The sequence below is a fragment of the Panthera leo genome, chromosome A3 (genome assembly GCF_018350215.1).
Source record: "Panthera leo isolate Ple1 chromosome A3, P.leo_Ple1_pat1.1, whole genome shotgun sequence".
NCBI classification, from domain to species: domain Eukaryota; kingdom Metazoa; phylum Chordata; class Mammalia; order Carnivora; family Felidae; genus Panthera; species Panthera leo.
Window position 1 is genome coordinate 67,645,633 of NC_056681.1, and position 26,672 is coordinate 67,672,304.

General features: G+C 40.3%; 2 protein-coding genes across 4 annotated transcripts in view; one reads left to right on the top strand and one right to left on the bottom strand.

Annotated features, from left to right (window-relative positions):
- The window catches only part of LOC122216036 (stonin-1), a 57,299-nt gene extending 38,429 nt beyond the window's left edge, over positions 1-18,870 (top strand). For all 3 annotated transcript variants that reach the window (XM_042932223.1, XM_042932222.1, XM_042932224.1), the window contains exons 2-4: positions 3,769-5,743; positions 13,400-13,602; positions 15,854-18,870. In XM_042932223.1, the coding sequence (XP_042788157.1) occupies positions 3,814-5,743; positions 13,400-13,602; positions 15,854-15,928 (2,208 nt within the window). In that variant the 5' untranslated portion in view covers positions 3,769-3,813 and the 3' untranslated portion in view covers positions 15,929-18,870. The remainder of the gene's footprint in view (positions 1-3,768; positions 5,744-13,399; positions 13,603-15,853) is intronic.
- A 2,678-nt stretch (positions 18,871-21,548) lies between these two features.
- The window catches only part of LHCGR (luteinizing hormone/choriogonadotropin receptor), a 119,164-nt gene continuing 114,040 nt past the window's right edge, over positions 21,549-26,672 (bottom strand). The window contains exon 11 of the mRNA XM_042932226.1: positions 21,549-23,797. Coding sequence (XP_042788160.1) covers positions 23,740-23,797 — 58 coding nt within the window. The 3' untranslated portion in view covers positions 21,549-23,739. The remainder of the gene's footprint in view (positions 23,798-26,672) is intronic.

Sequence of the window (26,672 nt, forward strand, 5' to 3'; positions counted from 1 at the left end):
GCTTTTATGCCAGTACTATACTGTTTTGAGTACCATAGCTTTGTAATATGTTTCAAAGTTAGAGTGTGTAAAGCCTCCACCTTTATCTTTCTCAAGATTGTTTTGGCTATTCAAAGACCTTTGAGATTCGATATGTATTTTATGATTGTTTTTTCTATTTCTGCAAAATGTCATTTTGATAGGGATTGCGCTGAATCTGTAGATTGCTTTGGGTAGTGTGGACATTTTAACAATATTAAGTCTTCCCATTTATGAATGTGAGATATCTTTTTATGTCTTGTTTAATTTCATTCAGCAACATTACTTTGTAGTTTTCAGTGTAAAAGTCTTTTTCCCCTTTAAAAAAAAAAACAGGGGCGCCTGCATAGCTCAGTCTGACTCTTGCTTTTGGCTCAGGTCATTGTCTTGTGGTTCATGAGTTCAAGCCCCCACATCACGCATGAAGCCTGCTTGCGATTTTCTCTCTCGACTGCCCCTTCCTCTCCCCTTCCCCACTTGTGTGTGCACATGCATGCTATCTCTCTCAAATACACTTAAAAAGAAGTCTTTTGGGGCACTTGGATGGCTCAGTTGGTTGAGTGTTCAACTTTGGCTCAGGTCATGATCTCAAGGTTCATGAGTTCGAGCCCAGCATCAGGCTCTGTGCTGACAGTGCAGAGCCTGCAGCCTGCTTCAGATTCTGTGTCTCCTTCTCTCTCTGACCCTTCCCTGCTCATGCTCTGTCTCTGTCTCTCAAAAATAAACATTAAAAAAAAGTCTTTTGCCCTTTTTTGTTTATTTCTAAGTGTTTTATTATTTTTTTGATGCTATTGTACATGGGATTGTTTTCTTAATTTTGTTTTTGGATTGTTAATTGTATGTGTATAGAAATGCAACTTATTTTTGTTTGTTGATTTTGTATCCTGCAACTTTAATTTGTTTATCAGTTCTAACGTGTGTGTGTGTGTGTGTGTGTGTGTGTGTGTGTGTGTGTGTGGAATTATTAGGGCTTTCTACATATAAGGTCAGATCATCTATAAACAGACAAAATGTAACTTCTTCCTTTTTAATTTAGTTGCCTTTTATTTCTTTTTCTTGCCTAATTGCTCTTGTTAAGACTTCCAGTACTGTGTAAATAGAAGTGGCAAGAGTGAGCATCCTTGCCTTGTTCCTGATTTTAGAGGAAAACCTTTCAGTTTTTCACCATTGAGTATGCTGTTAGTTACCATGGGCTTTTCATAGATGGCCTTTATTATTATGTTAAAGTAATTTCCTTCTATTCCCAGTTTGTTCAGTGGTTTCTTATCATGAAAAGGCATAAGAGTTTGTCAGGTGCTTTTTTTGTATTTATTGAGGTGATCATGTGATATTTATCCTTTGTTCTGTTGATGTGATGTATTGCTGTGTTGATTTTCATATGTTGGAAATATCCTTGCATCACAAGGATAAATCCCACTTGGTAATAGTGTATGATCCTTTTAATCTGCTGTTGAAGTTGACTTGCTAATATTTTGTTGAGGATTTTGCATTCATGAGGGATATTGGCCTGTAGTTTTCTTTTCTTGTAGTGTCTTTGGCTTTGGTGTCAGAGCAATGCCGGCCTCATAAAATGAGTGTGAAAGTGTTCCCTCCTCTTCAGTTTCTTGGAAGAGTTTGAGAAGGATTGGTGTTAATTCTTCTCTAAATGTTTGGTAGATTCTCCAGTGAAACCATCTGGGTCTGAGCTTTTATTTTTTGGGAGGTTTTGACTACCACTTCAGTCTCTTTACTAATTACAGATCTGGTCAGATTTCTTGTTATTTTATGATTCAGTCATTGTCGGTGTATGTTTCTAGGAATTTGTCCATTTCTTCTTGGTTATCCACATTGTTGGCATATAGTTGTTCATAATGGTCAATAATAAAATAATAAAATAATCATTTATTTTATTTCTGTGACGTAAGTTTTTTTTAATTCTTTGTAATGTTTATTTATTTTTGAGAGAGAGAGAGAGAAAAAGCGTGAGCTGGGGAGGGGCAGAGAGAGAGAGAGAGAGAGACAAAGAATCCGAAGCAGGCTCCAGGCTCTGAGCTGTCGGCACAGAGTCTGATGCAGGGTCCGAACCCACAAACTGTGAGATCATGACTTGAGCCAAAGTCGGATGCTTACCCCTGAGCCACCCAGGCGCCCCTCTGTGACATAAGTTTAATGTCACATCTTTCATTTCTGGCTTTGAGGATTTTCTTTTTTTCTCCATCTAGCTAAAAGTTTGTCAATTTTGTTGATCTTTAAAAAAAAAAAAACACAACTCTTAGTTTTCCTTTTTTTTTCTATTTTATATTCTCTACTCCATTTACTTCTGCCATAATGTTTATTCTTTCTTTTCTTCCTTTAACTTTGGGCTTAGTTTGTTTTTTCTAGTTCCTTGAGCTGTAACATTAGGTTGTTTATCTGAGACCTTCTTTTTTAATAATAAACTCCACTCTTTCTATTGCTTTTGCTACATCCATAAGTTTTGGTTTGTTGTGTTTTCACTTTGCTTACCTCAAAATATTTTCTGATTTCCCTTTTGATTCTTCTTTGGCCTATTAGTTGTTCAAGAGTGTGTTGTTCAATTTCTACATTTGTGAATTTTCCAGTTTTCCTCCATCTGTTGATTTCCAGTTTCATTCTGATGTGGTCAGACAGGATATTGTATATGATTACAGTCTTCTTAAATTTGTTAAGACTTGTTTTGTGACATAACATGTGATCTGTCCTGGAGGATGTTTTGTGTATGCTTACGAAGAACATGTATTCTTTAAAAAAAAATTGTTTTTAACGTTTATTTACTTTTGAAAGACAGAGAGAAACAGAGTATGAGCAGGGGAGGGGCAGAGAGAGAGGGAGATACAGAATCCGAAACAGGCTCCAGGCTCTGAGCTGTCAGTAGTGCAGGGCTAGAACTCATGAACTGTTAGATCATGACCTGAGTCGAAGTTGGAAGCTCAACCAACTGAGCCACCCAGGTGACCCAAGAACATATATTCTGCTGCTGTTGTGTGGAAATGTCCACTTGGTCTGTTGTGTTGTTCAAGTCCTCTGTTTCTTTGTGGATGTTCTATCCATTATTGAGAATGGAGGATTGAAATTCTGATATTATTGTGTTGCTATTACTGTCTTCAGTTTTTTAATGTTTGTTTCATATATTTGGGTGCTCTGATGTTGGCTTTATATATACTTGTAATTGTTATATCTTCCTGGTGAACTGGCCCTTTTATCATTATATATGTCCTTCATTGTCTCTTGTGACAGTTTTTGATGTAAAGTCTATTTTGTCCAATGTTAGTATGGCCACTCCTGCCTGCTCTCATTTTGTTTCTGTTTGTATAGAGTATCTTTTTACATCCTTTTACTTTCAACTGAAAGTGTGTCCTTAAATCTCAAATGAGTCTCTAGTACACAGCATATGGTTAGATCTTGCATTTTTTTTAAAAAATCCATTTAGCCATCAGAAGTATTACAGTTCTTAAGCATTTATTTGAACTCAGTCAATCTGTAAATCTTGTTGCTTTTATTTTTATTCTTTTGTTTTTTAACTTTTATTTGTGACAACATTTTATTCTATTTATTTATTTATTTTGTAAGTAAGCTCTGTGCCCAGAATGGGGGCTTGAACTCATGATCCTGAGATCAAGAGTGGCATGCTCTGACTCAGCCAGCCAGGTGCCCCTGGTTGCTTTTAAATCACCTATTTCTCAGAACTAAAGTAACTGGAATTTTCTCCTCCTCCTCATTTAATATTCTTATTATCTCTTTCTCCTTTAACAGACACCATATCTGATTCATTGACAAGACCACAATCTGATTCCAAAGATGTGTTCCACAAACCCAGGCAACTGGGTCACATTTGATGATGACCCTGCTTTTCAATCTTCTCAAAAGTCAAAGAATTTACCTCTGGAGAATCAAGGCATTTGTAGGCCAAATGGACTTAAGCTGAACCTCTCTGGTGCTAAGGAGTTTCCCAGTGGATCTTCCTCTGCCAGCAATACCCCCCTCTCCTCTCCCATCATAGACTTTTACTTTAGTCCAGGACCTCCAAGTAACTCTCCTCTTTCTACACCTACGAAGGACTTCCCAGGTATTCCTGGCATCCCCAAAGCAGGGACTCATATGCTTTATCCTATCCCAGAATCATCCTCAAACAGTCCACTTACAATATCAGGAGCAGGCTCTTCCTTATTGCCTAGCAAACCAACTTGTTTATCCCAGGCTTCCTTACCCAGTGACCACTCATGTACACATCCAGCTCCCAAAGTGGGTCTTCTGGAAGAAGTTAGCCCTCCCCAGGCTGAAAGCCTAGGGTTTCAAAGTGATACTCCCCAGTTTCAGTATTTTCGGGAGGACTGTGCTTTTTCAAGTCCATTTTGGAAAGATGAAGGCAGTGCTTCCCAGTTCATCTTTGACCCTTCAGGAAGCAGAAAGGCTTACCCACCAAGAGACAAAGAGATGCCTATCGATCAAAAAAGCTTAAATCAGTGTTCACTCAACTATATCTGTGAGAAGCTTGAACATCTTCAATCAGCTGAGAACCAAGACTCATATGGAAATTTGTCTATGCAGTCTCTGTATGGTGAAGACACTGCCTCTTCCTTTGTCCCCCCCATGCTCTTCAGGAGTCAGCCAAAACCCGGATGGTCTTTTATGTTGAGAATTCCCGAGAAGAAGAACATGATGTCTTCCCGTCAGTGGGGACCAATTTTTCTAAAAGTCTTACCTGGAGGAATTTTGCAAATGTATTATGAGAAGGGGTTAGAAAAACCATTTAAGGAGTTACAGCTCGATCCACATTGCAGGCTTTCTGAACCAAAAGTTGAGAACTGTAGTGTGGCAGGAAAAATCCATACTGTGAAGATTGAACATGTGTCTTACACAGAAAAAAGGAAATACCATTCTAAGACAGAAGTAGTTCATGAACCAGACATCGAACAGATGCTGAAGTTGGGGTCCACAGAGTACCACGATTTCCTTGACTTCCTGACTACTGTGGAGGAGGAGCTGACAAAGCTGCCAGCTAGTTCAAAACCAAAAAAGAACTATGAGGAACAAGAAATTTCCCTAGAAATTGTGGACAACTTTTGGGGCAAAATCACTAAAGAAGAAGGAAAATTGGTTGAAAGTGCTGTCATAACTCAGATCTATTGCCTCTCTTTTGTAAACGGGAACACAGAATGCTTTTTAACCTTGAATGACCTCGAGCTGCAGAAGCGAAATGATCGCTACTTTGAAAAAGACCCAGAAAAGAAGGGGATTGATATTCTCGACTATCATTTTCATAAGTGTGTGAAAGCACAAGAATTCGGGCAATCAAGAATCATTAAGTTTGTACCACTGGACGCCTGCCGGTTTGAACTGATGCGTTTTAAGACTTTGTATAACGGGGAGGATCTTCCCTTTTCCCTGAAGTCTGTAGTGGTTGTCCAGGGGGCGTATGTGGAGCTTCAGGCCTTTGTCAACATGGCCCCATTGGCTCAGAGATCTTCCTCTGCCAGTTCCTTGAGGTCCTGTGACAACATAATGATACACTTTCCTGTCCCATCACAGTGGATCAAGGCCCTCTGGACCATGAACCTCCAGAGGCAGAAGTCCCTGAAAGCCAAAATGAACCGCCGGGCATGTCTAGGGAGTTTACATGAACCTGAATCAGAACCTGTTATACAGGTCACTGTGGGGTCAGCAAAATATGAGAGTGCCTACCGGGCCGTGGTATGGAAGATAGACCGGCTTCCTGATAAAAATTCAAGTAAATATTCAATACCCCAAGTTGATTTTCACATGAAATAGCTTAAACGTTTTCACTTGTCTCCTTGGGTTGAAACCAGGCTGAGATAGATAACTTCAGTCCAGTGAGGCCTTGCTTACATCGCTTGGTAGGAGGTGGAACATTTAGTCAAACAGCTGATTTATTTTTGTTCTCTGTGCCTATTTCTACCAGATAAGTTTACCTTAAAACAAATTTTTTAATACCATAAAAAAATCCTAAGCTAAGATTTTGTTGTGAATGGTGGCACTGAGGGAAAATTTCTAGTTGGACTTTTTGACATCAACCACCAACCTCAAATATTAAAAATATTGCTCACAGAGCTAAGACTCCCCAATTAACCTTTAAAGATCTCTCATCTGTGAATATACCTGAACTTTTTTTGTATTCTCAGCCAGTACCACATTCTCCTTAGGTTTTATTCCCTCCTATTTCAAAATAAGATTGCCTTTCAGTTTTACCCAAATTGATTTCATTGGCTGAATTAATTTGGCCATATTGGCTAGTTGTTTCAGAATTAAGTAGACAACAGCCCAAGCATTAAAAATTCAGTTAATTTTTAAATTTTCTTGCCAAGAAAACAATGAATCTAGAAATTCAGAACTTTAAAAGTAGAGTCCTAGCACTGCATTTATTTCAGAATAGTAACTTAGTTGTGGGTGTATATAATAGAGCAAAAAAGCAAACTTTGAAATTAAGGCTGCTCCCTGTTTTAGTCCAGTTATTTCTAGCAGAACATTGGGTTATGGAGCTAATTTGGGGGATCTGAGTTGATGTATTCACTCATTCAGTCAAACCTTTACTGAGCACATCAGGTAAACCAAGTGCCACATTGGGTGCCAGGGCTAAAGATAAATAAGATCTGATCCCTGCTTCTAAATAGTTCACAGCTGGTCTAGTCCTTCAGGGAAAATTAATTTCATTTTAGGACCCTTCAGGCTGTGGACTTCAGAAGAAGCATTTTTATTTGGGGCAGACCTATAGCAGTGTTTCTCAAACTTGGCTGTATGTTAGGATAGCCTGAGAGCTTTCAAATAATTTTCATGTCCAGGCTCTACTCCATGCCAATTAAATTGGAATGTCTGAGGGAGGGGCCTAAGCACCTGTATGTTTCTAGGGCTCCCCAGGTGAACCTGATGTGTGCCAGGGTTGAGAGACACTGCTCTGCAGGCCTTGCAGTGTTCTGGGGGAAGGAAGAGCAAGCTCCAGACTATGATGGATTTGAGGGGTAGCATGGACCATGTCTTTGGGGAGTGCAGGACCACCTTGTCTGACTTGCAGTTGGCTGGCTTAACACCTGTCTTCTGATTGTAGCTCGGGCAAGAGACAGGGCCCAGTAGGCGAGAGACACAGCCGGGTGGCTGAAGAGCCTCAGGCCCTTGTGCAAAAGGGAAGCCCCTGCGCAGTCGTCCTCCCTGACACCGCCCCCACTTCTCGGTTGATGGCGAATTCTGCTCTGCAGTGTTCTCATGACTCATATTAGTTATGGTTCTAGTCCCAAGGAACATCAAGGACAGCTCAGGCTTAAGGCAGGGTGAGGTGGTGATGGGGTGGCATGGTCACATTGGATGGCTTCTAGTGGTGCCTCCTGGTCAACTCCTGTGTGATGGGAATATCTTCCGTGACACAATCCACAGAGGTGGTGTTTCCTGCCTTTTATAACTTTGCTGGAGAAGCAAGTTAAAACCATTCTCAGGTTATCTTCATCCTAGGGAAACAAGTTTTGAAGTTTTGAGTACAAAGTTCCAAATGATCTATTCTCAAAGTCATCTGTGCTACTTTTAGATGAAAGGGGTTATATAAATCATAATATTATTGCTTTTTATTTTGCTAAAGGCAAAGGGAAAGAGAGGAAGGCAGGCTGGAATACCTACTGTAATCTCCTCAACCCATACATGTCTCCTGATGTCTGGGTGATAACCTGACTCCTGATTATGCCTCAGAGAGGAGCACTAGGGGCTCATCCTGCTGGCCTGTCCAGGTGGGGTCAAGAGGGACAGGGGACAGGCTCACAAAGAACCCATTCCAGCTGTTCTGCCTCAGAGCAGACACTCCTGCTAGACCCAATCAGGGCAACCATGCTTATTTTTCAAAGTGAGAACCCATAGGAATCATTTATTTGGAAGGAGAACAACATGTAAATGTTCTTGTGAAAATGATCCTGTATTTTTATAACCTGTATTTTCCCAGAGCTAATGGTATAGTTAATTGATTCATTCACCAAGAATTTATTGAGAAGAAGACCCATTCATTCCACAAACTTCCTGTAGGTACTGGCTCTGTGCTGGGTGCTTGGGAGACAGATGCAGACATGCTTCCCACTTCCAGCAACGTAGCAGCCTAGTAGGGGAGACTGACCTGGAAGCAAGTATGAAAATACACTATGTGGAAGTGTGCTGTATGCTAGGCATGTACAAGTGTATATAGTAGGGATTCCAGAGAAAGGAGTGATAAACTGCAGGGGACACTAGAGTTAAACCTGGTGTGGAAGAATCAGTAGGATTCTATCAGGGATAGAAAAAGCAGAATCAGACATGTAGGTGGGGGATCTTAGTTATCTTTTGGGACTGAGGCAGGAAGGACACTGTGAGCCATGCCTTGGGGTATGGAGTTTGTCAACACGGCTTCTGGAGTGTTTTCAGGCTCTACTGTGACAGAATCATCCATGTTTCAACCATCCTTTCTGTTTTAGGAAGTCAGGCATACAATGCAGAGGAGAAATTCAGGAGCAGATTATAGACATAGGGAGGCCTGATGAACAATGCCAGTGGCAGTGGGAGCGCCCAGAAGGAGTGAGGGATGGGTGAGAAATTCAAAGGAGGTGTCCCCATGAAAAGGACAGATTACCTGTGGGTATGGGGGACAGAAGGAGTGCAAGGAGGTTGAAGGCTCTGGCTTTGGTGAATAGGTGATCCATAGTGCCATTGGCTGAGATCACTTGGGATCCTCTCTTTACTCCTTTTAAAATCTGTTTCTCAGCCCTGGCAGCATATTAGAGTCCTTAGAATCATTAGAGCTTTAAAAACAGACCCGTATTTAGGCCCCATCCTGACCAATCAGGCTCTGTGGGAGTGAGGCCCACATACTGGTGCTTGTAAAAGGCATGCAGCCAGAGTTGAGAACCCCTGACCTGGTAGCTCTGCTGTGACACCTGTTCTGGTCCTCTAGGCACAGGTCCTTCCCCCCTGCTCTGTGTCCCTGGGTCTCCTTGAGTCTTTCTTGCCTACCACCCACATTTGCTAGCAGCTGAGCTCGCTATGAACCGTTACAAGAGTGGATGTTCCCAGAGAGGCTGGCCTTCAGGAATTCTAGATAGAAGACGGTCATAGCACCAGGCATTCCAGTCAATTATATGGTGATAATTCACAGAACAAATCCTTTGGGATCAAAGATGCTTTGTTCAGATCAGATCTGTGGGCCAAAAGGGGGCCTAGACAAAAGGCAGGGGGGCTGTGTCAAGTGCAGTCTAGAGGGGCAGGGAGAAGCTGGGCTGGAGCAGGACACTGGTGATCCTGTGGTCTGTCATGTGGCTTCACCATGTGGGTGGGGAGGGTAATGCAAAGACTGAGAGGGTGCCTGGCAATTTGCCTGTGGAGGAGAAGTGTAGAAAGAGTAAGGTTGGGGCAGAGAGGAAATCTTTATCCTAAGACAGTGCTTCTTAAACTTTTGTGTGCATGTGAATCACTTTTAATTTGAATTATTAAAAAAAATGTTTATTTATTTTGACAGAGAGAGAGAATGAGCCAGGGAGAGGCAGAGGGAGAGGGAGAATCCCAAGCAGGCTCTGAGCTCAGATCCCAATGCTGGGCCCAACCTCATGACCATGAGATCATGATCTAAGCTGAAATCAAGAGTTGGACACTTAACTGACTGAGCCACCCAGGTGCCCTGTGAATCACCTTTTTAAAATGTAGACTGATGGGGCGCCTGGGTGGCTCAGTCGGTTAAGCGTCCGACTTCGGCTCAGGTCATGATCTTGCGGTCCGTGAGTTCAAGCCCTGCGTCAGGCTCTGTGCTGACCGCTCAGAGCCTGGAGCCTGTTTCGGATTCTGTGTCTCCCTCTCTCTCTGACCCTCCCCCGTTCATGCTCTGTCTCTCTCTGTCTCAAAAATAAATAAACGTTAAAAAATTTTTTTTAATTGTAGACTGAGGTCCCCTGAATCCCACACTGCTCAGGCGATACAAATGCTACTGGCTCACGGGCCATGCAAAGAGTAGCAGATTATTTGAATGCATCTCTATTTCTCTATACAATTTTTAAATCAATTGGGTGTTTAAAGAATAGGATCTTTTTAAAAAGTCTTTAAAACATTACCCTTTTTAAGCAAGTTTCTGAACAACCAGTACTATTAGAAAAAAATATTTTAAAACTGGAAACTGAAAGAGAATATATGAACTAGTCTACTAGTTTATATATATATAATGCCTTTCCTCCTGTGAGTTTTTGAGATCAGGATTGACCTTTCCTTTTCACTTCCATGTGATTTCAAGGGAGGTGGGAAGGGCTACTGGCCTTTTACCAGCATGCCAGTGCTTAATATTCTTTTAACAAAGTTGGCAGGTCTTTGATTTCACAGCAAAGGATGGCCTGGTAGCGCCATCCTTTGTGGGGGTGGGGGTGGGGTGGGGAGGACAGATGGGAACACTGGTTAGTCACAGGAGGTGCAGAGAGCATAGAATTAGAAAGGGGAGTGGGAGTGGTAAGGGGGGTGCCAATTAATATATCTGTCTCTTACCTTCCCATGTTACCAATTTTTAGAGAAAGCTTGCTTGTTTTCATGCTGTCATCTGCACATTGGTTGCCCTCTCCCCACTTGTGTCATCCTCCTGCCATTCATTCCCTCCAACTCTCAACAATTCACTTTCAGATGTGAAATATTTTAGTTCAAGAAGGACCGTCCGTATACTTAGTAGACTGAGGTGGTTTGTGATTTACCTTCCCAGTCCGAAATTTGGAGAGTAACCATTACCAAAGCCCTAGAGTGCCCCCTGCTGGAAACTACTGAGATAGATAACCTGATGTCCCTCTATCTTCTATTCATTTGTTCACGAATTTGACAAATATCCTTTGAGCCTTAAATGTGCCAGACATTGTGCTAAGGACAGATATGATACCTCTTTGCACAGAGATCAAAGTCTAAAGGGGGAGTGTGTGATTAAACACTGTAGAGTATTTAGAGTTTTAAAAAGCCAGGAAAAACATGCCAGAAAACTTGAAGGGAAAAATGCTCTCCTTTACCTTTTACCCATTTTTTAGGAAAGCAGGTAGAAAAAGTTTGTTTCTAACATTTTTGGAATACTACTAGGTCTTCAATGTGAGTAATCTCGAGTGCAAAAGTTCCAAAAGAATTTTTTCCTTTAAAATGTGAATATCAGGGGCACCTGGGCACTCAGTCGGTTAAGTATCCAACTCTTGGTTTTGACTCAGGTCATGATCTCACGTTTGGTAAGATCGAGCCCTGCGTCAGGCTCTTTGCTGACAGTGCAGATCCTGCTTGGGATATCCTCTCTCCCTCTCTCTCTGCCCGTCCCCTGCTCACTCACGTTCTTTCTCTCTTTCAAAAGAAACTTAAAAAAATATGACAGATTAAAAAAATAAAATGTGGAGACCATCTCCAATGTCATTTCCAGTCTGAAAGTATAGAATTCATGGTCCCTTCATTATCAAAATTGTAGTAGTTAAATAAAAATAGTGGATTTATAATTGAAGAGCATTTTGCAAAGTAATCATATGCAGCCAGCACTTCTGTACAGCTATAGTATACCATGGCTCTCATGCTCCACGTGTGCCCACTGGTTTGTTTAATCCTCCGAACAATCCTGTAAGGTTCATGTTATCATCACCAACATCATAACTCCCATTAAAAAAAATTTTTTTTTAACGTTTATTCATCTTTGAGAGACAGAGAGAGACAGAGCATGAGCGGGGAAGGGATAGAGAGAGGGAGACACAGAATCCAAAGCAGACTCCAGGCTCCGAGCTGTCAGCACAGAGCCCGACGCGGGGCTTGAACTCACGAACTGCAAGATCATGACCTGAGCCAAAGTCAGACGTTCAACCGACTGAGACACCCAGGCGCCCCTCATCACTCCCGTGTTTAGATGAGGAAACAGGCTCAGACAGACCAAGTAACTTGCCTAGGATTACAGCTGTTAATTAGCAGAGTTGGGATTGGGCTGTGCACAATCTGGGTCCAGTGTTTGTGTTCTTAGCCACCGTGCCATAAAGGACCTAAGAGTGCCTGAATTAAGTTTAAATAAGTTTACTGCCTCCTTGCTGCAGACTGCAGACTAGAAAGGGTAATGGGTTATGGAATCTCCCCTGGGTGTGTGTGTGTGTGAATAAAGTTCTCACTTGCCTGCAGTGATCTGGGTAGCTTAGAGCACCTCAGAGGCCGTGGCTGTCCTGCGCTACATGTAAGTGGTGGAGATGGCTAATGAGCAGCTGTTGGTTAATTGATTGATGACTTCTCAAGGCCTTTTACAGCCTTAGAATTCTATTAGTTTCTCTACAAGGAACAGGTTGTAAGGAGTGAAAGGCAATTTATCTTTTAAGAATTAAGTGGAATCCTTTAAACCCTTGTTTTTGTGCCTAGAGCTATATTCTGATGGAAGTGTTCTTTCTTGAGGTATGTCAGTGGTAAAGTAATTTAATCTGGCTTTTCAAATAACTGTCATCTCATACATTTATTTAAGTAAAGATAGCTGCGCTGGATATGTAGGTGCTGTGGACGACACAACAGAATCACACAACTTTGTAGAGTTACTACAGTGATTGCACTGAAAACATATATATTTTTTACTCTATGGTAACACGTGCACACACACACATACATACATGTTACGCGGCCCCACTTAAAATCGTTGTGTATATCCAATGTCCCTGGGTCTGGCGCAGAGCCTGGCCTAGCAGAGGCTAGATGCTCCATACATGGCAAATGGAATTAAGTGGAAACAAATATTAGATTGAAGCACTGAAAGCAAATATGCCTGTCTCTACACCGTACATCCATTCCAGGCAAAGCTTTTGGAGGGTGAGCGAGAATTACCCTAGTAAAGAATAATCCATTCTACTGAAAAAAGAATTCTTGGCCTAGAGTAGTTTCCAAAATGTAATGCAATTTTTGTAAACTTTAAAAAGTTAGAAATTTTAATGATGTGACCCAATTTGGGCTGAAGTTTACCTTTGCATTATCTATCAAGAAACAGTGGTGAGAAAATGAATAAGTTAAGAATTATTGTAAGAGCTTATTCAGTCTACTTAAGGGAAAGAATTTTTTTTAAACACATTCCATGTATATTATAACCAAATAATGATGCTTAATATAAATATTAGTCATATGTAATTAAAGAAACTTAATATGCTTTTAATTAAAAACTTTAGGAGTTAATATATCATATATATAGTAATGAGTTTGTACTTCTTTTAAAGCCAGTAGTTATAAAATGCAGATAGATTTCCCCTAGTTGGTGCAAAATCGTGAATTTTGATGGTATGTTGTTTAAATGGAATTTATGCCACTTTCATTATAGTGCTAACAGAATTGTTTATTAAGGAGAGGGATGGATACTTCTTATGCTTAGGAGAAATGTTCAATGGCCATTGAAATCCTTTGATCATTTGCTTTTTTCTTCAAGGTCCTGATCATCCCCATTGCTTGTCATACAAACTAGAACTTGGATCAGACCAAGAAATTCCCTCTGATTGGTATCCATTTGCTACTGTTCAGTTTGGAATGCTTGACACCTGTGCCTCAGGGACAGAGGTCAGGTCTCTGGGTGTGGAGAGTGATTTCCAGCCACAGAAACATGTTCATCAGAGAGCTTGCTACAACATTCAGGTATATCCCAAAGCTCTTTGGTTGAAGTTGAAGCTTCTGGAGCTGTGGCCTAATTTGGCATTAGATATTTGTTTTGCCCTTTTGAATGACTGTGTATATGTATATGTATGTGTGTTTATGTGACCTAGAAAAGAGCCCCGTCCTGGAAACCTGATGGTCACCAGTAAGCCAAGTTTCTCTCAGTTCTAGAAAATGTCAGGAGCTTGAGCACCAGTGCCACTTAATTCAGCACTCGATGAAAAACAGGGCGTTAAAAACAAATTCACATTCCAGAAGCATCTTCGTAACAAAAATTATGTTAGAATAACATTTTTCAAGATGTGTTCTATGGAACACACATAGTGATCCAAGAGAAAAGTAAGTTGGGGAATGCTATACACTAAATTAATGCTAAGTGAAGGCTCTGAGAAGTCCTGCAATAAAGAAACTTGTTAGACTTAACTCAGTTTCTCCCAACTCATTGCTTATTGAATCTTGTCTCTATGGGCATGTACATGTGGAACACCTGTCAGTATCTTCTGGAATAGTATTCTGTGGAGCTCCCTTTGGGAAATACTGAGTTATTCTACCAATGTTAAGTGTTTACCATCAGCTCTTCTGCATTTTTATGCCAGATGAGTTAAAGAGTGACATACACTTGCATCTGTTTCTTTCTTTCTTTCTTTCTTTCTTTCTTTCTTTCTTTCTTTCTTTCTTTTTCTTTCTTTTTTTACTTGCACCTATTTCTAAACTTGCTTTTCCTTTTCATCTTCAAAGTTAGTAAATAATAGAGGTAACTTCTGTCACATATTTCCCCCAGTGTCTTGAAATGGTGTGATTATATAAGACATCATCAACACCAATGGGTGGGTTTATGATATACTAATAGAATTCAGGGTTTTTTCTTTATTTTGGACCATCTGTTTATAAGCCTATATGTTTGGGCCCAGTGATTTTTTTTTCTATTGATAAAATTAATTATGGGTGAGTACCATTGTGTGCAGCCCCTTTGGGATGGAAGGACTTAGTCCCTCAGCAGCTGGGAATTGCCCTGCTGAAGAAAGCTGCCTTGGCCTGGGTCACACCCCCTTCCTGGTGGATGCAGGTGTATTAATACCCTCTTGCCTCAGCTTGGGTTAACTCTGCAGCCCTCCTAGCTTCAGCTCACCTGGCTAGAGGCTTTATGGTGACTGCATTACAGCCCGACTTCTTTCTGTCTGCTTCCTTCCCTCCCCTTCCTCCCCCAACAGACATTGACCCCGACAGTATTCCCCAGGTACACTTTCCACATGCCGGTCTCCATCTCAGAGTCTGCTTCTTGGAGAACCTGACCTGTCACACTAGATGTATCAGTACTAGATGTGACTGAAATGTGGGTCAAATACAATGGAGAATTCATTGATTCCTATTTTCCTATGCATGGGTCCTTCCAGTTTCCTATTGTTTTAGAGGACAGCCCAAAATTATATAACAGAGTCCCTGCTGCTTTAATAGTATTTACTAATTGATCCACACTTGGTGACAGGCGGTTTCAAAATGTCACCTTCTATTTAATAAGTATTTGAGCAATTTCAAAGTGCCAGGTACCACTCTAGATGCTGGAGACACAAAAGTGAACAAGACACAGGTCCCTGACCTCGTGAAGCATACCTTCTAGTCGGGGAACAAAACATAGTTTGTAAACAAATAAATAGTTTCACATAGTGACAGATTCTAAGAAGAGAATAAAATAGGGGACTAAGATAGAGAATGATGGAGGGCTTCCTTATCTCAGGTGGCCCAGGAGGGCCTCTCTGTGAAGCAGTAACACTTGAGATGAAATGAAAAAGATGAGGGGCAGGTGGATGGTTCTGTCCATCTGGTTTACTAGTTTGTAAAGTAGTTCATTTTAATTAGAAGATTTTGGGTGAGTTATAAATTTCAAGGGGGCCAAAGGCTCCATATATGATACTTGGGGGTATAGTTGTTCACACATCTATCCAGGACTCTAAATGTCTTATCAGTGTATGTATTCTGTGTACTTTTCTAAACCCTATGTCTGACTTAGAAGGGAGGAGAGTTTCAGTCCTCTACAAGATCTGACCAGAGAGGGAAGGATTTGCGAAGCTCAAGAGGAGAGCAGGCTGCCTCACTCGGGGCTAGCATGACACCGTGGAGGCACTGTGTGTCCAAAGGATGAGGTGGCTGCGGTCCTTGCCACATGCATGAAGTAGGACTGAACAGTGTTAGTTCTGTGTTTGTTAATGTTGCCATGTTTCGCTTTCGCATACAGGTTGAAATAGAAAAGAAGAGGATTAAAATCGATGGAGAAGACCCAGATAAAGCTGGTGACTGTGTAACTCAGTAGAGTGGAAAGAGTAAATGATGACCCACTTTTCAAATATGCAATTGACAGAAACCATACAAAGATCTGCTCTGTGCCGTGGAAATGACTTCTGAATAGAGGGGTTCGGACAGGTCCAATGGCCTTGTTTAGAGAAGTGGAGACCTGAAAGCAAACAATCTGTATTTTATGCTTTTGATATGTTTGTGCTGCAGGAGTTTCATCTAAAATGTGTCTATAGTTTGTATGATGTCTTTGTTTCCCATTAAAACTCAGAGTCACTGTTACTCAATGTGTTACCAGACAACCAGCTTGGCTAAAGGGTTTTGGAGTTTTTCATTACTCAGTGGCTCACTGTTTTGCACTCTGGATCCCCTGGGGGCCACATTTATTATCTTCCAGTCCCGTCTCTTCTTGCTCTTCTTAGCACCTCTACTGGAGGGTGAGGCATTCAAAGGAGACATAAAGTGAAATACTCAATTTTCCCTCTTGCTCATCTGTGGAATGTGGCTAGGTGTAGAATGAGGCTGAAACCACAGGCTAAAATGGAGATGTGGAAGCATCTGATTTTGAATAATTTATCTTCCTGTCCTCTTCCTACATTGGTGAGTAATCATCAACTGTATTTGGTACCTGTCTTTCCCCACAGTGTTATCATTTTCAAAATGTATTTGTGTTCTGGTGTGTGTTGCAAAGAAGCTATTTCTGTTGATATACATATTTTAGTACAAGTCACTAAGACATATTGCCTTTTGCTTGGAGAGATTCCTTTCAGAATGGAATGGTATTGGACACTAGTTAAAATATTTATGTATATTAGAGATGAATTTTTAAAGTTCATGAATATTATCTCCCAAAAGTACAGGCTCTAAGAATGTATTTTTGATAAAGTATTATTTGTAATTAACATAAGCCTCTCTTGAGTAGAAGTCTAAATGATATTATGATTATTTTATGCTTGTACTGCTATCATGCTATTTATGCTAATTCTGCTTAATTTAGAGTATTTTTCTTTAAAAGATGAAGAAAATGAAAGACACTAGATTATTCTACCTGAATTTTTACGAGGTGACATCTCTATTCTTCCAAGTCAGGTAAATGCTTGGTTTCTAATAAAAAACCAATAGCATCAGCAGTTCAAATTCTGTTTATAATTTTCTTTCAATATTTACAGTGAAAGGTCAGACTTAAAATCTATGAATTCCATATTCTACAGATTTTTTAGTCCGAAAAAACAATGCCCTCCATGTGGTATTATACACCTTCAATTTATATTGAATCTTAAATATGATTAGGAGGCATATTTCCCTATTTATCAGATATCTTTTGAGTCAGAGCTGATGATATAATAATGTTCTTTCAAACAGCATTTATTTGTTGGCCCACAGACTTGATGTCATATGTTTTATTTAATATTGTACTACATTCACTTTAATCTGTTCAAAACAGATTAAAAACAAACACTTCTGATAATCTGTATCAATCAGCAGATTTTATTGCTCATCATTATTTTACTTTAAAAACAGAGAATGCAAAAGTTGACTGTTAAAATGAATTGGTATTGTTCTTTTAAACTTCACTTGATACAGTACGCATAATGTCATATGTTGGAGACTCACTGTTGATTGCATGGGAGGGGAAATTTGTGTGTGTGTCACTAGAAAAAAAAATTCCACTATCTTTCCCCATCATCTGGTGTGGCACATTCTGGAGTGACTGCAGTCATGCTCAGAACAAATATGGAGGCAGGCTGGACCTGATGCTGTTCCATGATCCCAGGGAAGTCAGCTGGGTTAATTACTGCCATTCCTTTTAAATCTGTTTTATGGCATCCTGCCCGTAAAGAACTCAGAGTCTGATTCAGATGAACTTAATGAATATTTACACTTCCAAATAATTTCAGCAAAGCATTCAATTAATCACCTCTCATGCTTCACAGGTTGCCCAGTATTTGTGGGTACCTCACTGCTGGGGTCATTTACCCACCAGCCACCCAGCCTTTGGAGCATCTCAAGATTCAGTGTTGAAAACGCAGTAACAAAAAGGCTGACTAAAGCTCAAATTGGTTTCTGCAGCAATGCAAAGGTTGATAGCATTAACAGCAGGGTGCTACAGCATAATTGTTAATTTGCACATCTATTAGGATCTTTAAATATTCATTACTTAGCGTTAAATTAACATTCTGTGAAGGGAGGAGAAGCTTTTTAATACAATTCTTCTGACCTCAGAAATGGCAGAAGGTCAAATGTGACCATGGTGCTCTAAGTGAAAAATCAGGTGGAATTCATTTAGACTTACAAATTAAGAAGTGAAATTTCCTTTGTCAGAAACTAAATGATAATCTTCAAAACAACAACAACCCCCCTGCTTTTAAGTTGGGGAGGGAGGAAGGATGTGTGTGAAGGAGGAAATCCTTTCTAGCGTTTTAATTTAGGTCATTTAGATCAACCCTTTATGAGTTTGACCATTTGGGGATCAGTTGTTTGATGGATACAATGGCAGAGTTCCAAGGAGTTGACCAGTATGAGACTAGATGTTCTGCTCTGGTTGCCTTACCAGTCAAAGGATCATGCTAACCGTGTAAATGAATTCATGGCTTGATGGCTACCTGATCATTTGTACAGGTCTGAATTTAAGTACATGTCCTTTTTCTATGAGAATGAAAATAGTTGATCCATTAAAAATGTATGAAAATAATTACTTTCCAGCACATAAATAAAGGCTAGCATTTTGACCTGATTTATATATTGGGACAGTTTTAGGGTTTTAGTTTCCTCCATTCTGGAACTGTATTTATGATACAGCCCTTTTTCTTATAAATTCAGTTAGAAGGTCTTCCTTAACAATAAGTATTACTATATCTTACTCAAAATATGATTTTATGTCATAGCAATACAAATATAAAACAGGTTGAGCCTTAATAATCATGTAACAAAATATTTTGTAGATTGCATATTGATTTTTTAAAATTAAAGATGTATTTCAAATGGTTCTTGCTGTGCAATGGACTTATATCTGTTTTTGCAAGGTCTGGGACTGTTTTTTTTTTTTTTTTTGTATGAAATCAATTTCAAGGATCTTAAACAATTGACTCTCTGTCAGGCAAATGTATAGTGCTTCATTATTAAGGAGTCACTGAACATGGAATCTTGGCACATTCTGGAAAAATAACACCATCAAACTACAATCTGTGATGTGAAAGGATGATTTTTAAAAGAGGGTATAGTCATTACTCTTATAAAAAAATATACATATATATATATATATATATATATATATATATATATATATATGGACATGCCCAAGTTTTAAGTTAGCTCATTAAGTAATGAGGGAACTGGTAAGATGTTACATCTGGTTCCAAGGACAATTCAAAGAGCAGAGACACAGGCAATAAGGATTCTGAAATCAGCTTATAAATAGATGCAAAATGGACCTATTCATAGGGCAATAATCAACAATCAGTTTACCTACAATTAATTTGCATTTGTTTTTTTAAAATTTAATTGTCTTTAATATTTATTTATTTTTGAGAAGGGAGGGGAGGTTCAGAGGGAGAGGGAGAAACAGAATCCGAGGCAGGCTCCAGGCTCTGAGCTGTCAGAGACTAGTATGGGGCTGGAACTCAAGGACCACAAGATCATGACCTGTGCTGAAGTAGGACACTAACCGACTGAGCCACCCAGGTGCCCCTAATTTGCATTTGTATGGACAAGGATCATGGACATTAATACCAGTTTTCTAAAGTTTACAGAGTTGGACAATAGCTCAAAGAAAATGAAAGATGTTGATAACCTGGACAAATGAGCTAATAGGGCACCTGCTGTTGAAAGAAAGGTTTTCCTAGTGGCTCCTGAGTGGTTAAGTCCATTGGGTGTCTGAGTTCAGCTCAGGTTGTGATCTTGGGGTCAGTGAGTTCAAGCCCACGTCATTATCTGTGCTGACAGCTCGGAGCCTGAAGCCTGTTCAGATTCCGTGTCTTAGTGTCTCTCTGCCCCTCCCCCACTCACACTCTGTCTCTCAAAAATGAGTAAGTCTTAAAAAAAAAAAAACTCTCCTAATTTTTCCCGACACCAATACGAACTTTGTCCACAGGAGAATTTTAAGGAATTTTCAAACTTTGGCAACTACTATTATAGAAATGATACTCATTTAAAGGAATCTATTTTCAGTTTCATAAACGATTTTTATGCAACTGTACAGAATATATTTCAGATAAGGTGTGTGTTGGGTGGGAGGCCATAAAAGATACGAAGATCCATCAGTTCTAATAAAAACCAACCTAACAACCTCTCTGCTTGCCCTTTTTATAAGAAAGCTGCCATGTGTTGAAATTCAATTTTTATCTAGCTATAGAAGTTAAATTTCAAAACTGCATCAGGAAATAAACCTCATAGTGGCCAGATCATTAAGCGCTGTTTTAGCCACTACTGGAATGAGCAGGGTTTGGCTCGTTCTGCAGGAACAACAAAAGAATCAAATAGCATAAGCTGATTATATTTCTAATAAAATCCCTCAAATTCACATCAATCAGTTCTTTCCTGTTTTATATCAACTCCACCTAGACTACCCAGGCCCTTTGTGTGTAGACACACCGTGATTCCACTAGATTTTGCTATGTCTCTCTCAGCCCCTCTTAGTGCTCTTATCCAGGGTCCTAAAGCACAGGACTGGGTGTATTTGGTTGAACCATATGAAATGGGCAATATTTACCCATTCTTAATGGCAATTTCATAAGATTCAACCTCATTCCCTGCATATTTTCCCAGTTTATATGGAACAAAAGGTTTTTCTGATTATAATTGCATTAGTACGTTCCTGCTTAGAACTAGCATCTAAATATGAATTTGTACATTAATTTTTAAAGCAAGACAGGATTGCAAGTCAGAAAGCAAATCGCTGAGTTACAGAGAATACCTTAGATAAAAGCTGCAGGTAATATTTTGCCTTTAAAATCGGATTCTGTCTGTAAGGAAAAGGAAAACAGATTAGACTAGTTGCTTCATGTTTTAGATTAAAGTTCATTTCTCAGAGATTTCCCGGGGATGAAATGCAAATCACCATTAACTTCTGGGGTTGCAACTTTCCCCTCATCTTCCCCTCCTCTATCTGCTCCAGAACAGCCTGACAAACCTCAGGTGGGAGGACAGTATATTTAAATAATATGATTGTGTTTGTCGACATTTCCCTGAAAAGCCCATTTTGTGCTGCCCAGAATTGTGAATTCCACGTAATGAAAATTGCCATATACTTTTGAAACAGAAGAGGGCGCTCGCAGGCAAGCTGCTGCTACCCAGAGTTCGAGCTTTTGAGTTTGGTGGTGCTTGTATTATGATTAATAAAAGATCTTGGGGGCATTTTGTAAAGCATTTCAAACCATTGTGAGTCCAGTGGAGTATAATTAAAATTAATGCAGTAGACAAACACTTTAAGTATTCTTAATGCCCTGTCTAAAAATGCTGTTGAATACAATTTTACACATCCCAGAGATTTAAATACCATGCTTATCTCTAAATATTTTTGAGTACTACAGAGACAAAAAAAAAAATAGTGCCTTGCTTCTCAACATATTTCAAACAATTTATTTTAACTTAATAAACTCTAAATCTTCTTCCTTTAAAATATTTTAAAAATATTACAGCGGGTCCATCCTGTTTGACTTCTGAGCTTTCAGTTGCCATGTATCAAGTTGGGTGTGGTCTGTAAAAAGCTCTAGTGCAGGAATGTACTTTTAGGTTCTTAGGTAAGCAAATGTATGCTTTCAGGAGGCTATACCATACTGTCTTGACTCAAGGATAAGCCTTCACCCCGTGTAGTCCTCAGAGACTACTAACGAGCATTGTCTCTTTAAGACAGGCACTGTCTTCCAGAAATCTTTCTGGGTGGATGTTGTCATTTTCTTATAAAGCCTGTTAGAACAATATTTTTCCACGAGTAAGTGTATGAATGTGGCTAAACACATCAGGCATTCCCAAAGGTGTCTTCCACACTCTGAAGTACAGAAGGCTTGCTTGACATCGGCTGCTTTAAGTGTTCACTTTGAATCACCTCAAAATGCTATGAGACCATTGTTCTAATTAGTTGTCTTGCTGACTCTAATGTTTATTGTGTGCTTACTGTGTGCTTGCATTTTTCTAGGCACTGGGGATACGCAATCACCAAACAGCAAATTCCTCTTCTTGTGGAAGATATTTAATAGTGGGGAAGTTGGACAATACACGGATACCGTGTTGTGATTATTGCTGTGCAGGGGGTGGAAAAAAGCAACAGAATGGCAGAAAATTGAAACCCATTTTAGATAGGTTGGCCCCAGAAGTCCTCGCTGATGAGATGACATTCTAGCAGAGACCTGAAAGAAGTGAGGAAGCAAGTGACCAAGATCTCCCAGAGGAGGGTGTGTCCAGCAGAAGGAAATGCTTTTGCAGAGGCACTGAAGTCTGAGTGTGCTTAGCCTATCGGAGAAACACCAAGGAGGGCAGATGGCTGCTGGGTGGTGGGAGCAGGTGAACGGGAGGATGGCTGGGGGAGAGATCAGGGAGGTTGTGGGTGGGTGAGGGAAGCAGATCACATAGGGCTCTGTAGTCTTTGGGAAGGACTTGGATTTTATTCTGAGTGAGACGGGAGCCATTAGAAGGTTTGTGCAGATGAGTGACATGAACTGAATTACATGTTATGATGATTCTGTGGACATAAAAGTGGGTAATGGCAGAAGCAGTGTGTGGTTAGGAGGCTATTGCAATAATCCAGGTGAGAGGCAATGGTACCTGGGAATGGTAATGGGGGGTGAAATATGGTTGGACTCAGGACATGTCTGAAATACAGAGCCAGTAGTGTGTGCTGATGGATTGGATTGGGCTCCCAGTGTGGTGGAAAGAAGGAAACAAAACTGACTCCCAGACTTTTGGCCTGAGCAACTAAAAACGGGAGCTGTCTTTTATGGAGAAGAGAAAGAGTTATAGGAGAAAGTTTGGGGAGAAAGATCAGAAATGCAGGTTGAGTGTGTTGACCTTGAGAGGCCTATCAGACATCCAGGTAAATACACCAGGCAGGAAAGAGGGTCGAGCCAGAGATGGGATGTTTAGAGACCCTAGCACCAAAAGCTGTAAGACTGGATGAGATTGCCTACAAGTGAGTGTAAAAAGTAGAAGCGGTCTAGGTACTGAGTCTTTGGACTGTAATATTAGGGGTCAGGAAAATGAGGATGATCCAGTAAAGGAGATGGAGGAAGAGTACCTCACTGGAGTAAGTGTAATCAGCTACCTGAAATGCTGCTGACCGTATAAGCCGAGGACTAAGAATTGGTCTTTGAATTTAGCAACGTGGAAATCATCCGTGACGTTGACAGACAACTCAAGTAGGAGTAGAGACCGTGAGTAGATGGCTTTTTTGAGGAGCTTTGCTGTAAATAAGAACATTGGGACAGTAGCTGGTGAGGATGAGATGTTTAACACCCTTTCGCCTTAAGACCAAAGTCCATCCTCTTTGTCACTGTTTTCGTAAATCTGATTGATGTTGACTCTTACTAAAATTTCACTTCTCTTCCTCATTGTCAGTACTTCTAGGAAGTGATTCCTTGTCATCTTTCAGTCCATGTTGTCTGAATCTTGCATTGTTTCTATCAGGTGCTTTGGACGTGCCCGCTTGCATTATTCAGAGTTTCCATTAACTGTACTTGTGGTGTTGGAAGCATCACAAGTTTTGAAATAAATCCAGCCATTGCTTCAATCACCTCTTATTCTGCTTTAAAATTTTTCTTGGTTAGTCTCCACCAGCCAGTGTTATTTCATGTTGGTATGGAGATCTCACTTCAGGTTTTGTTACGAAATTCAGAATGTTTATGAACTAGCTGCTAGTTTCACAGTCTTGTGAACACCCACAAATTCCTCTCGGTTCCTGCAGGATGAAAACAATACAACTATTTATTTGGTAGTTTTTATATTTACCCAACAGTCTGTACTTTGGTTCTGTGTTACAGCCTGGTATAATAACATTCTATGTAAATAGTTGTCCAGTAACTAATACATGAATTTTAATAACACAAAAATAGCTGCAATAGGTACAATCTAGGCAATGCTAATTAAATGTTTTGTTTTCTTAATTCCTTCTTCAGTTTTAAAATAATTAATAATTAAAATAGAAGAATAGACTTCAATTTTAAAGGTATTATTACTCAAATACAATAAATATTTCATGTATAGAGCAACCAAACAAAACTTCTCAAGCAAAAATTATTACATCTTGCCATTCACACTATATCTCTCTCTTTATTTATTTGTATTTATTTTTTAAGTTTATTTATTTATTTTTAAGTAATCTCTGTACCTAATGTGGGGCTTGAATTCACAACCCTGAGTTTAAGCATTGCATTCTCTTCCTATGGCACCAGTCAGGCATCCTACTGTTTCATTCTTTTAAATTTAAAGATACAAATGGCACACAGGAGAGTCACACAGAATGACAAAAATGAAGTAACTCAAGTTTTACTTTTTCATCTTTCTGGTCATTGTTTATTGTGAATCGATAGTCTCCACCTAGGAATATGTAGTTCCAAAGGGAATGGAGACAGGAACTGAAGCAAATTTGGATGACTCTGGACCATTAGGAATTCCCCAAATGAATATGGATATCTGAGTCCCTATATGTCCTGGGTTTAACTGTATAACTGGGGATTTTTCAGATTAACTTCTATGCAGACGACAATGTTCATGAAATGGTAAGAAGTTAACGTGTGCTGATTTGAAGCTTATGTGTGTGTTATTAAAACTCAACAGTGATTCTAGCTGTTGTTTAGAACACTGTACCAACGAAAAGTTGCCAGGAGCAGGGTGGGGGAATGTTGTATCTCAGATATTGCTTAGAATTGCCAGCACGTGGCAAAAGAAAAAGCAACCGGATTAAAAGTCATTTTCATTCTTGTATCTAAATTTTCTATAGACAATGCACACGCTATTACCTGCACCTGGGACTGACCACCCTCTCTTTAACCTTTGGTATACCCCTAGATAGTGGATGTCTGCATGTTGGCAGTGATCCGGTGGCAAAAGAAAAATGGATGATGCCAAAGACAGAGAGAAAATTGCTAGGGTCATATCTCTGAGTAGACAGTGGGGATGGACTCCGAGGTGCTAGTGGGGGGCTGATTTAGATAAGGGGATGAACAATTCACCCATTGCAAATAGGAGGGAAGGCAGAGTTTATGGGTACAGATGCAAGCAGGCATATGTATCCAAGGTATCATTTTTTAGTTTTTTTTTTTTCCCAGAAATGGAATTGAATTCAGAAGCTTTTCACCCTCCCACAGAGAAGGGGTATCTGTGACTCCCCTTTAAGATTGACTTTAGGGACGCCTGGGTGGCTCAGTCGGTTAAGTGTCTGACTTCGGCTCAGGTCACGATCTTGCGGTCCGTGAGTTCGAGCCCCGTGTCGGGCTCTGTGCTGACAGCTCAGAGCCTAGAGCCTGTTTCAGATTCTGTGTCTCCCTCTCTCTCTGACCCTCCCCCTGTTCATGCTCTGTCTCTCTCTGTCCCAAAAATAAATAAACGTTAACAAAAAAAAATTTTTTTTAAAAAGACTGACTTTAATTTTATTTTCTTGAATAGTTCGGTCATGTATTTCTCAACTTCTGTTCTTCACTGGTAGCAATGCTTAAATATCAACTATACTGATCCAAATGGGGAAATTCTTGAGATTTTGGAATTGAAGATTATTAATCCCACTAACAAAGAATGCATGTTCAGGTTGGGGAAACCCAGTGGTGGCTGGTGTAGAATTTACTCTTTTTCTGCTTCTCATCTCTGAGAGAGATGCTGCAGATCTGTGAGTGGCTGTGTGGGGGTGGGCGATGGTGCCAGTAGAAATGCTTGTCCTTTTCTGTAGGGCTTTGTTTTGATATTTTCACACTGTTCAGAGAGAATTCCACCCCAAGGTCCTCAAGTGCCATGAAAAGGACAAGGAAAGAGCATCTTTAAACAGTGGCATTGTTAAATGCCAAGAGCCTGCCTCTCCAGTGGATAATTTTGAGATCTTCTGAAACACTTTTCAAAGGCTTTGCTGAGTACTCATTGTGGAAAAGGACAAATTCTATATTAAACTCACACTGGGACCAGAAGTGGCCTGAGGTAAAACTGTGAACTAGATGACGTTTGTCACCCTTTTTTTTATTGCCTTTTCCCTGTTGGTGGATCTCCACCCCACACCCCGGCCACCCAAACTTGCTCAAGTCTCTTGAGGTCTTACCCCTTTCTTCCTCTTTGCTTTATATGACTGAGCACCAGGAAAGGATACCCATCAGCAACGTCGATCTCTTGTTCTTCCTCTGCGCCTGCTGCAGGCTTTTCAAACAGAGCTGCTGATTCTTCCTTACCCCACAGACTTGTAATTGCTCCTCCGCTTCCAGTGTGCCTGTCCTCCAATCCACACTCCCTGCTGCAGTCAGTGGGGAGCACACGATCTGACACTGACCAGCCAGCCTTAACTTTGCCAACTTATGTTGTTCTCTAACCCCTGGCCAAATGCTCTCATTTTCTCAAACCCACCATGTCCTCCCTTGTCTGGCCAAGCTTTGGCTTGTACAGCGCCCTGGGACACTCTTCCCTGCCCCCTTCCTTTATCCCTTGCTCATTCCACAGTCTAACTTGAGGGGTCCTACTCCAGGAAGCCGCCTTGATTCTCCCTGTTCAAGTTAGGTGCTCCTCATAAGTAATTTTGACTACTAACCCATTACATTGTAATTGCTTGTGTAGTTTTCTTTCCTCTCTCCCATCTGGGA